The sequence below is a fragment of the Hypomesus nipponensis genome, chromosome 12, assembly GCF_054491055.1.
Source record: "Hypomesus nipponensis isolate SF chromosome 12, ASM5449105v1, whole genome shotgun sequence".
Lineage (NCBI taxonomy): Eukaryota > Metazoa > Chordata > Actinopteri > Osmeriformes > Osmeridae > Hypomesus > Hypomesus nipponensis.
The window spans coordinates 3,835,001-3,847,500 of NC_140372.1; the positions used below are offsets into that span (position 1 = coordinate 3,835,001).

General features: G+C 48.7%; 1 protein-coding gene across 1 annotated transcript in view; it reads left to right on the plus strand.

The window, feature by feature from the left end:
• The window catches only part of kif26ba (kinesin family member 26Ba), a 63,022-nt gene that overhangs the window by 12,081 nt on the left and 38,441 nt on the right, over positions 1-12,500 (plus strand). The window contains 2 exon segments of the mRNA XM_084668461.1: positions 9,268-9,472; positions 9,475-9,923. Coding sequence (XP_084524587.1) covers positions 9,268-9,472; positions 9,475-9,923 — 654 coding nt within the window.

Here is a 12,500-nt window from a genome sequence, read left to right on the forward strand (position 1 = left end):
CACAGATGCAGGCAGCTATCTTACTGCTCGCACACGGGCACTGACAACACAGCTGCTGAAGCAGATATTAATGAGAATCTAGCGTCACACCAAACACACACAATCACTCCGCATGCACACACACACACACTCACTTACAAGTCTTACAGACAGTTGAACAGCCCCCTTGAGAGTTACATATATGCTATAATGAGCGGAGGTGCAATACTGGGGGTTGTGAGAGAGAAACAGAGACATGGAGAGATGGAGAGAGATGGAGAAATGGAGAGAGATGGAGAGAGATAGAGAGAGATGGAGAGAGATGGAGAAATGGAGAGATGTGGAGAGATGGAGAGATGGAGAGAGATGAAGAGATGGAGAGATGGAGAGATGGAGAGAGATGGAGAAATGGAGAGATGGAGAGAGATGGAGAGAGATGGAGAGAGATGGAGAGATGGAGAGAGATGGAGAGAGATAGAGAGAGATGGAGAGAGATGGAGAAATGGAGAGATGTGGAGAGATGGAGAGATGGAGAGAGATGAAGAGATGGAGAGATGGAGAGATGGAGAGAGATGGAGAAATGGAGAGATGGAGAGAGATGGAGAGAGATGGAGAAATGGAGAGATGGAGAGAGATGAAGAGATGGAGAGATGAAGAGATGGAGAGATGGAGAGAGATGGAGAGATGGAGAGAGATGGAGAGATGGAGAGACAAACAGGAAGAAGTAAAGGAAAAGGGAGGAATGGTCAAGACATTTTAAAGAACAAGAGAGAAAAGCTGAGAAGAGGAAGGAAAACGATGAGAGGAAAAGAGAGAGATAGAGAGAGATAGAGAGAGAACGAGAGAGAGAACGAGAGAGAGAACGAGAGAGAGAACGAGAGAGAGAAAGAGAGAGGTTGATGATTGATCCCATATATGTTTGGTTTGTATTTGATGCATGAGATTCTAGGCCACTTTCAGTATTTCATGTTTGCGTACATAGTGTGTGTGTAGTGTGTGTAGGTTTGAAGAGTGTGTGTGTTTGTGTTGTTATAGTGTGACTGTCCATGGCCTCTGTCTGTGCCCCAATGTGCAACGTTTGATTGACTTTCATAGCTGAATGAATACCAAAACCCTGTAGGTCTGTGTGTGTCTGTGTGTGTCTGTGTGTGAATGTGTGTGAATGTGTGTGTGTGTGTGATTCTCCCATGCCCCCAAATACAGAAGTCTCTCTCCCAGAAAACAGCTATTTTGAGACAAGACATATCTGACAACAACTTTCACAGAAGCTGAGCATCAGTGTGTGTGTATGTGCGTGTATGTGTATGGGTGTGTATGTGTGGGTGTTTGGGGCCAGTAGAGTTTGTTTACACTAGGGTCCTCAACATACACAAACTGCACTAGCCTGAAGAACAAAAGCCTTGGCTCTACATTCAGCAGACGCTCTTATCCAGAGCGACTTACAGTAAGTACAGGGACATTTCCCCGAGGCAAGTAGGGTGAAGTGCTTTGCCCGAGGACACAACGTCATTTTGCACGGCCTGGAATCAAACCGGCAACCTTCTGATTAATAGCCCGATTCCCTAACCGCTCAGCCATCTGACCCACTTTAGCATATATCTAGTACAGACACACACACACACACACTGTGCAAACACACAGGTTACAAATATACACATAACATACAGTATATGAATGTACAAACACACGTACACTGTAAAATACACACACCAGACAAACTGTCTGCAGTAAACTGGCAGACCAGCATACACACAGTACATATCACACACACACACACACTTATACGGTGTATTCCCTGATGATGTTGACAGTACATTAATAACAAAGAAAAAAAAAAACAATAGGAGTACGTTACCATAGAAACTTGGACATTAATTACCATAGCAACTGGGCGCTGCATGGAAGAAGAGGTTTCTGGGAAAGTGGAAGTGTATCTTAGGTATCTTAGGAAACCGTTAAATATATATATATATATATTTTTTTTTTTTAAAGTAAGGTTTGTTGTTAGTGTGAGTGTGACTCAGAAAGATGGTCCGGTTGAAGGAACTGTAGGTGACCTGTGTATGTGTGTGTCTGTGCCACCAGTGTATTAAATAATGATGGAATGTTTCTGATGTCATTTATTGCTACTGTGTTACTGACCTTCCGCCCACACAACTCCATCTTCACACACGCAAACTATGCAAGCACACACACTCCATGCAGGAACAGAAATGAACCACATACACCACACCAGCAGACAAAAACCATGAAAACACACACACACAGCAATTCCTCTGTGGTTCTCCTTCACGAGACACACTGAGTGAGAGTGCTAGCTACACACTGTATCCACACGCACACTGTGCTCCATTCTTTTTCTATTCCCCTCCCCCTTATCAGTCTCCAATGTCACCCCTTTCCTCTTCCTCCCCCTCTTTCTCTCCTCCTCTCTTATCCCACTCTATATCCCCATTCACTTCCCATTGGGAGGCCATTTGGGTGCTAGAATCAGATGGCTGAGCGGTTGAGGAGTCGGGCTATTAATCAGAAGGTTGCCGGTTCGTGCAAAATGACGTTGTGTCCTTGGGCAAGGCACTTCACCCTACTTGCCTCGGGGGAATGTCCCTGTACTTACTGTAAGTCGCTCTGGATAAGAGCGTCTGCTGAATGACTAAATGTAGAATTTCTTTTCCACTCATGTCACACACACAGACAGACATATCTTGTGGGTATGTGTTTGTATGTATGTATGTATGTATGTATGTATGTATGTATGTATGTATGTATGTATGTATGTATGTATGTATGTATGTATGTATGTATGTATGTATGTGTGTGTGTATGTATGTTTGTATGTATGTATGTATGTATGTATGTATGTGTGTATGTATTTATGTATGTGTGTGCATGTGTGTATATGTATGTATGTATGTATGTGTGTGCATGTGTGTATATGTATGTGAATATACTGTATGTGTGTGCATGTGTGTATATGTATGTGAATATACTGTATGTGTGTGCATGTGTGTATATGTATGTGAATATACTGTATGTGTGTGTGCTTGACTGAAAAGGATAGTCTGGTTGAGAAACCTGTGGGTGACCTGTGCCTGTGTGCGTGTGTGTGTGTGTGTGTGTGTATGTGAATATACTGTATGTGTGTGTGCGTGTGTGTGTGTGTGAATATACTGTATGTGTGTGTGTGTGTGTGTGTGTGTGTATGTGAATATACTGTATGTGTGTGTGTGTGTGTGTGTGTGTGTGTGTATGTGAATATACTGTATGTGTGTGTGTGTGTGTGTGTATGTGAATATACTGTATGTGTGTGTGTGTGTGTGTGTATGTGAATATACTGTATGTGTGTGTGTGTGTGTGTGTGTGTGTGTGTGTGTAAGTGAATATACTGTATGTGTGTGTGTGTGTGTGTGTGTATGTGAATATACTGTATGTATGTGTGTGTGTGTGTGTGTGTGTGTATGTGAATATACTGTATGTGTGTGTGTGTGTGTGTGTGTGTGTGTGTGTGTATGTGAATATACTGTATGTGTGTGTGTGTATGTGTGTGTGTGTGTGAATATACTGTATGTGTGTGTGTGTGTGTGTGTGCACTAAGAGCAGCTGCTAGAGACCGGATGCTTTGCTTCCACACTGCTTCACTAATCTCAGACCTGCTGAGACACACCTGTGTGTGTGTGTGTGTGTGTGTGTGGCTGATTCTCCGTCATGTTGTCTAACATAGCATAGACAACACCACAACACAATCTGACCTTCCTAGTATGTGTGGGTGTGTGTGTGTGTGTGTTTGTATTAATGTGTAATGACAATAAAGCAAAATTGGACTGAATTGTAATTGTGTGGGAGAGCGAGCAAGAGAGAGAGAGAGAGAGAGTGAGAGAGAGAGAGAGAGAGAGGTGGTTGGTATTACCTCCTGTGGGTAGCGGTCTGGAACTTATTACATGCCGATAAACCCTCACCCCTCGGCATTGTGGGTAAGACTAGCTCCATTTCCTGTGCAACCCCCCAAACCTTCCACTCCATGTTATCACCCCCCACCATCCCTCCTTCCTGCTCCTCTCTCCCCCTCTCTCCTCTTGAGAGGGGGGACTGGAAGGGAGAGAGGAAGGGTTGGAACCCAATTTTATGCATGATTTCTGGTAGACAGAGGAGTTTCGCTAGGATCTTTTGTAAATCTTGTTTTCTTTTGCATCATGTTTTGATGCTTTCAACCCTTGTGTCATCTTCGGGTCATTGTGAGCACAAGGGTTCATGGTTTGATGTGAAGCACTTTGATTTGCCTTGTTGTTGAAATGTGCTATACAAATAAACTTGACTTTATTTAAATCCCATAAGCTAGCACTTTTAGCTCTTTTCTTTACCTGACACACACACATGCACACGGACGCATGCTCAGACACACACACCCACACACACAGGGCAGGCCTGTCTGGTCCCCTCAGATCACAGTAATAGCATCCTTCTGTCTACTGCCTCCTAGCAGCGTATGAATCACACACAGACAGAAATGTACAGGCTAGCGTCTTCTGAAATCAGGACTCTCAAAGTGGTTGTTAGCAAACTGAGATACTGAGGTCATCACTCCTGTGGTCATGGGTCTCTTCCTTCCTCTCTTCCTCCAGCCCTCTCTGCCTTCTTCCATCCTTTAAGCCCTCCAGCCCTAGATTCTCCTAATTATCTTCCTCTATCCCTCCATCTCACCTTCTCTCCATACGTACATCACTCCCTCTATGCTTTCTTCTCCATCCCTTCATTTTACTCTACATCCATCAGTTCATCCCTACCTTCCACATTCCCTCCTTACTTCGTCCTCTGTCCATCTATCTCCCCTTCCTCTCTCCATCCTCTCCTTGATCATGATGAGCTAAGCAAGGCAGCCACAGAAACAGACAGACAGATAGACAGATAAATGCTGCGATATCCTGTAGGCCTATTACAAGTTGAGTAGTCTGAGTGTGTTGGTTTAGTTGTAGTTTAGTGTTGTGGTATATTAGTCACACAGTCACACACACACATACCACACCACACACACAATACCACACCACACACACAATACCACACCACACACACATGCTCATCATTCAGATCGAGATCTGAGAACACTGTTGTTATTTCTGAGTCTTTTTGTTCAGGCGTTTTGGCAGCTGCCCCAACCTCAGCTAATCTGGAACAACGGGGTCCTCATCTCAAGCACTGGGCACCATGTTGGCTTTATAGCTCTCTGGGCTGCTTGTGTTTGTACAAGTGTGTGCTTGTGTGTGGTGTGTGTGGTTGTGTGTGTGTGGTGTGTGTGTGGTTGTTTGTGGTTGTTATATGTGTGTGTGTGTGTGTGTAACAGGATCTCTAGCTACACAGATGGCCTTTATTACCTGTTGGCAGAATGTCATGGCATCTGTAATGACTCTGTACGTTTATCAAAAGAGGCTCCCTCCCTCCCTCTCTCCCTCTCTCCCTCTCTCCCTCTCTCCCTCTCTCCCTCCCTCCCTCCCTCCCTCCCTCCCTCCCTCCCTCCCTCCCTCCCTCCCTCCCTCCCTCCCTCCCTCCCTCCCTCCCTCCCTCCCTCCCTCCCTCCCTCCCTCCCTCCCTCCCTCCCTCCCTCCCTCCCTCCCTCCCTCCCTCCTTCCAGCTCTCCTCTCACCTCCCTCCACCCACCATATTTCCCTTCCTCCTTACCTCTCTACCTCCCTTGCAACCCACACCTCCATCCATCCCTGCCTGTCCCTCTCTCTCAATCTGTCTTTTCATCCCCTCCTCCCTTCCCCCCTCCCTTCATCCCTTTATCCCTCAAGGAAGGAGTAATGGATGTTGCTTGGGGCATTAGCACAGCCAGTCATATCCGTCAGGATAGATGTTGTGTGTGTGTGTGTGTGTGTGTGTGCACAAGTGTACGTGTGTGTGTGTGTGTGTGTGCACAAGTGTACGAGTGTGTGTATTTAGTCTCATGCCATCTTTTAAATTCGTTGAAGCAACAAGGTAGTCTTTATACCACCAACCCCTCCCCCCACACACACACACACACACACACACACTGAGCTCCTAACAAACCAGTATTTGATGCAGGTTTGGCCTCCCTGTAGTTGTGTTTATGTTCCAGAGAACAGGACTGATACCATCTGGACCACGATGTTCTGAACCGGTCATGAAACAACTCTATACTGTACAGACTACATGAACCAGTCCACATGAAACTGTTCTATACTGTACAAAATGTGTATGCATATATTTACATATGTATGAATTCATTATAATGTCAACTAATATACTTACACTGATTAGTGTGTGTGTGTGTGTGTGTGTGTGTGTGTGTGTGTGTGAGTGTGTGTGTGAGTGTCTCTGTGTGTGTCCATTACTTCTGTATTGATTGTTACTCTCACTGAAAATCTGAACCACCATGTCTGTATTATTCATGTATTGATTAGGCTTCACAAACACATGTCTCTATCAAACACTTTCATATCTGTTACACACACACATACACACACACACATACACACACTCACTCAAGGCTCGTGGGCATATAGTGTGTTCCTGCCAGATGTGAGCTTTCAAATCAAATCAAGCTTTATTGAACCCATGTCTATTTTTATCGTTCACAACGTTCAAGGAGACAAATGTCCGTAAATATGAGCTCACAGCTGGATGGTTCCAGAAGAACGAGAAACACCAACATGTCTTTCTATTTCTTCGTATTTTTTACGTTTGTATTATTGTGGTTATTTTTTAGATTCCTGGTTTACAGTTATTACTCCTGTTCCTACCTAATAGAATAAATAAACGTTGATCACAAAAATAATAAATAAAAGCAAATATACTTGCTTATGGACAGTTGACCAGAGTCAGGGGTCACTGGAGTCCCTGCTCATACACACACAAACACAAACCCCCCCCCCCCCACACACACACACACACACACACACACAGACACACACACACACAGAGACACACAGACACACCTCTGATTCGATTCACCTGTGTCATGAGGCTAACCGTGTTAGGGCCCTCACGACACACACACAGGACTACACACGGAGGGGGCTGAAATGGCAAGCAGAGGAGGATAAGAAAGAGAGAGAAAGAAATAGAAAGAGAGAGACGGGTGGGGGGAGAGAGAGAGAGAGAGAGAGAGAGAGAGGGAGAGAGAGGGGGAGAGAGAGGGGGGGGGAGAGAGAGAGAGAGAGAGAGGGGGGGGGAAGAGAGAGAGATAGAGAGAGGGGGGGGAGAGAGAGGGGGAGAGAGAGAGAGAGAGAGAGAGAGGGGAGAGAGAGAGAGAGAGAGAGAGGGGGGGGGGGGATGAGAGAGAGAGAGATAGAGAGAGAGGGGGGAGGGAGAGAGGGGGAGAGAGAGGGGGGGAGAGGGAGAGAGAGGGGGAGAGAGAAAGGGGGGGGGAGAGAGAGATTGAGGGGAAAGGATGTATTCGGTTCCATGTCAAAGACATATTGCTCCCCCTTACTCTGTCCATGTCCTGGATACAGAGATAGAGAGAGCGGGAGAGACAGAGGGAAAGAGAGAGGAAGGGAGAGAGAGCATGCCCTTAGCACATTTCAAACTGCCATGCGTGTGTCCATGGCAACAAACCTGCAGATTATGAAGTGTTTGTGTCCCATCCTTTACAGCTGTCTCTGTCTGGGGTAGAGTGATAGGAAGAGATGGGACTGGTGTGGTGTGTGTGTGTGTCTGAGACCTATGTGTGTGGTGTGTGTCTGAGGTATGTGTGTGGTGTGTGTCTGAGGTATGTGTGTGGTGTGTGTGTGTGTGTGGTGTGTGTGTGTGTGACAGTGAAGGGAGGTAGACTGGGGGTCAATTTGTCACTGTGGTATCTGTATGCCCTGCTCTTCTGCTGTCCGCCCCCCTGGGACTCCCTCAGGGTGTGTGTGTGTCTGTGTGTGTGTGTGTGTGTGTGTGTCTGTGTGTGTGTGTGTGACTGTGTCTGTGGGTAAACATGGGAGTGTGTCTGACTTTGTGCTGCCTGTCAATGTGTGAATGTGTGTGCCTTTCTATATTTTTTTATGTGTATATGTGTTTGGTGTGTGTGTATGTTGAATATGGGGGTGTGTATGTGTGTGTCTGTGTGTGTGTTCCTCCCTCCCTTCCTCTAGGCAGATAGATGGCTTTCCGGGGTTTTCTATAAATATTTATACTCATAACTCACACAGAGGTATTTTAAGAGCTGTATCGCCCCCCTGACAGGGCTGAGCTGGTCTCCCTCTCCCCAGACTGTGTGTGTGTGTGTGTGTGTGTGTGTGTGTGTGTGTGGTGGTGGGGGGGGGGTCGGGGGTGAGTTTCACTCGATGCTCTGTTCCTCCTGGAAATCCATTCCCCTCGACCCTCAGGGCTGACTGAATGAGGTGCGTTTGAGCCCTTTTGGGATTGATCCATATGATCTAAGTATCTGGGTGACACAAATCATGTACACCCTAAGTGTTCTACTTGTGCCAGGAAAAGGCTGTGGTCTAGAAGACTGTTATAGTTAGGACCAGGTATGCTGAGACCAGGTGTGTTGAGACCAGGTGTGTTGAGACTAGGTGTGTTTGGACCAAGTGTGCTGAGACCAGGTGTGCTGAGACCAGGTGTGTTTGGACCAGGTGTGTTGAGACCAGGTGTGTTGAGACCAGGTGTGTTAGGGCCAGGTATGCTGAGACCAGGTGTGCTGAGACCAGGTGTGTTTGGACCAGGTGTATTGAGACCAGGTGTGTTGAGACCAGGTGTGTTGAGACCAGGTGTGTTTGGACCAGGTGTGCTGAGACCAGGTGTGCTGAGACCAGGTGTGTTTGGACCAGGTGTGTTGAGACCAGGTGTGTTAGGGCCAGGTGTGTTGAGACCAGGTGTGTTTGGACCAGGTGTGTTGAGACCAGGTGTGTTGAGACAAGGTGTGCTGAGACCAGGTGTGCTGAGACCAGGTGTGTTTGGACCAAGTGTGCTGAGACCAGGTGTGTTTGGACCAGGTGTCATTTTCTCTCTTCCTCTCCAAATTCTTCAACGTTTCAAGCGTGTTTACTGTATGTCAGTTACAAAAACAGCAGTGAGCGTTTGATCAGTTTGTGTTCAGAAGCTCTGTCTGAATGATTTAATCCAGGGTTTGCTGCATTGAATGCTAATTTTCGAACCATCTCTTTATTGATACCAGTCAATATTAAGAACTAACCCCCTCTCTCCCTCTCTCCCCTTCTCTCTCTCCCCTTCTCTCTCTCCCTCTCTCCCCTTCTCTCTCTCCCTCTCTCTCCCTCTCTCCCCTTCTCTCTCTCCCTCTCTCTCCCTCTCTCCCCTTCTCTCTCTCCTTCTCTCTCCCTCCAGGATCCCTCCTTCTCCCTCCTGCTCCACGACAAGCTCCAGGTCCCTAACAGCTCGCGGCGGGCGTGGAACGAGCGGGACAGCCGCTGCGACGTGTGCTCCACCCACCTGACCCAGCTGAAGCAGGAGGCCGTCCACATGGTGTTCACCCTCGACCACTGGGACCTCTCCCCCAGCTCCCCCCCTCCCTGCCTGGCCGCGCCGCCCACCAGGGCCCCTCCGGACCTCCGGGCCCTCCCCGAGACTGGGCCTTACTCCCCTCCGCTGGAGCCGCCTCTGCCTACCCTGGCCCCCCTCCGCAGCAGGCCCCCCAGCCCTCCATCCAGACTCCCAGCCCAGGCCTCGCTGCCTCTGGCCCCAGCCCGGCCGGCTCAGCCTCCCTGGGTCAGACCTCCAGCCCGGCCCCCCTGCTGGCCTCCCAGGCTCCAGGCCCCAGCCCCAGCCACCAGGGGGGCGTTCCCAGGCACGGGTCCAAGCCCAGCAGCCTGGGGCTGGGGAGGAACGGGTCGCCGAGTCACCCGGCCAAAACGGCCGTCCCCGCCCAGCCTCTGGCGCCCAACAGTCCTGGGAGTCACGGCAACACGGCGGTGCTGAGCGCGGCGGCGCTGCAGGCCCACCAGTACCGGACCACCGCGGGAGTCACGCTCTATCCATACCAGGTAGGGTCTCTCCTCCTCTCCCCTCTCCCCTCTAGAGGTAGAGAGAGACGGGTAGAAAGAGAGAGAATAGGGATAGAGAGGCAAGATTCCCTAGAGTACTAATTATCATGGTATGAATTATAATTTGTATGAGTCAGACACACTGACATGGTCCACTACCTCAGCTGCCCTACAACTCCCACTCTCTCCTCCATTTCTTTCCCTCCCTCAGCTAACCCTCGTCGCTCCCTCTCCCTTCTTTCTTTTTCTATTTTTCTCTTTACCTCAACTAACCCTAAGCTTTCCCTCTCGTTCTCTCGCTGTCTCTCTCTTTCTCTCTCTTTTGCCACACTGGAAACACCTTTTTCGCCCCATCCTTCACATCTCTCATCATCTGAGTCTTTATGAAGGTCACCATGTGAGGAGAGGAAGGGAGAGGGGGATGAAGGGAGGGAAGGAGGGAGAGGAAGGAAGGAAAGGAGACAAGAGGGGTGAGGAGGGGTGAGGAGAAGAGAGAAAAGGGGAATAAGAGTGGGGGAGAAGAGGAATGGAAAGGAGAGCGGAGGAGGAGAGAGGGGGAGTGAGGGGTGTAGAGGAGGGGGGAGGGAGGAGAGAGGAGAGGTTATAGAGGGTCTCTGTCAGGTCCTTTTCTGGAAAACCTCAGAGAGACTGAGAGACATGGAGAGATGATGAAAGAGCGAGGGGAGTGAAATAACAAAGAGAGGGAGAGAGAGATTGTGCAGGCTAGAGAAATGGCCAGTGGCTCTTTCTCTCTCCTCCCTATTCTGTTCTGTTTCAGCCTTGAGAGTATTCGTGCCGCACCATTCGCAGGTACAGGGTCATCAGTCAGGCTGTACCCACACACACAAACACACACAAACACATACCCCCCTCCCACACACACACACACACACACTCAAATACATCACTACATCTGTGTGTGACAGATGTATTGCTCTGTTCTGTTTAAATTAGGCTCTTGGACTGAGTGTTAGGTCAATGCTAATACTCTTTAATTACGTCAGCTGCACAGTTACACAGTGTGCATGTGTGTGTGTGTGTGTGTGTGTGTGTGTGTCTAAGTGCATGTATGTAGGAATGTGTGTGCCTCCAGTAGCATGATGCTGCCGGTGAACACTGCCTTTTTGGCTGCTTTCATAGGACAGAGGTGTGCAATAAATCACCCTGTACTAGACAGCTACACTGCCCTCTGGAGGGAGGGGTGGAGGGAGGGGTGGAGGGAGGGAGGGAGGGAGGGAGGGAGGGAGGGAGGGAGGGAGGGAGGGAGGGAGGGAGGGGTGGAGGGAGGGAGGGAGGGAGGGAGGGGTGGAGGGAGGGAGGGAGGGAGGGAGGGAGGGAGGGAGGGAGGGAGGGAGGGAGGGAGGGAGGGAGGGAGGGAGGGAGGGAGGGAGGGAGGGAGGGAGGGAGGGAGGGAGGGAGGGAGAGGTAGAGAGGTGGAAAGTGGAAAAGGAAATAATGATCAAAGGAGTTTGGAGCTTCTGCTGTGTATCAGTATGACATTTAGATTGTGCTGATACAACTGTGTGTGTGTGTGTGTGTGTATAAGGCTCTCTCACCCTTTCTCTCTCTTTCTAAACTGAGTCTATTGTTGTTCCTAGCCTCCATTTGTCCTTCAGACCTACAAGCAGAGCAGGTAAAACATTACCTGGTCCCCATTCTCCTCTCTCCTCCCCATCCCTTCCCCTCCTCTCCTCTCCTCTCCCCTCCTTTCTTCTCCCCTCCCTCTTTCCTCTCCTCCTCACCCCTCCCTCCCCTCCAGGGCTCAGCCCTGGTTCTCCCCAGAGGTTGTGATTGGCTCTGCCATGACAACAGGACAGGATGTGTTAGGCTTGATTTAGAACACACCCTGGCCAGAAGGACACACTGACAGTATCTGAGCATGACACACACACACACACCACCAAACTACCAAAACATTGCCACGGTCCCTGTCAACCCAAATTTCTCTCTTTCCCTCTCCCTGTGCTCCCAGAGAGAGCGTATAGGGTCTGCGTGGTGTGAAAAGACAGATTGGTGACTCCTCCCTGGCTAAAACGGCTCCTGCTGTGTAAATGAAGATAGATGAAGGAGAGAGAGAGAGAGAAAGACAGAGAGAGAGAGAATGAAAGAGAAACAGAGAGAGAGCAGGGTAATGTATAACTGTGTGTGAGGCCGCTCTCATCACTGTTCTCAAGGCTCTCCTGGGAAATACCCAGACTCCTTTGCACATCCATCCTGTCCTAACAATGAAACTCTCCCAGCAGTGTGTGTGTGTGTTTGAGTCGGGCGTGTGTTTGTGTCTTTATGTGTGTGAGTGTGGCAGAAGGTCTGTAACTTTTCAATCATTGTTCACGTCGTTCCTTGTCCTGAAAGATTCGTTTAAATCCAACTCTCCTAGCTCATACAGGAACATGAAAGAGCTGTACAACACTGTGTGTGTGCGTGTGTGTGTGCGTGTGTTTGTGTGAGTGTGTGTGGGTGATTTATATAGACCCGGCGCACTACGGTTGGCCTGTAAATTGTGAGCTGTAAATACACACACACACACTCTGATTTAACACATGTACCAAACACACACTCACACACACATGTGCACAC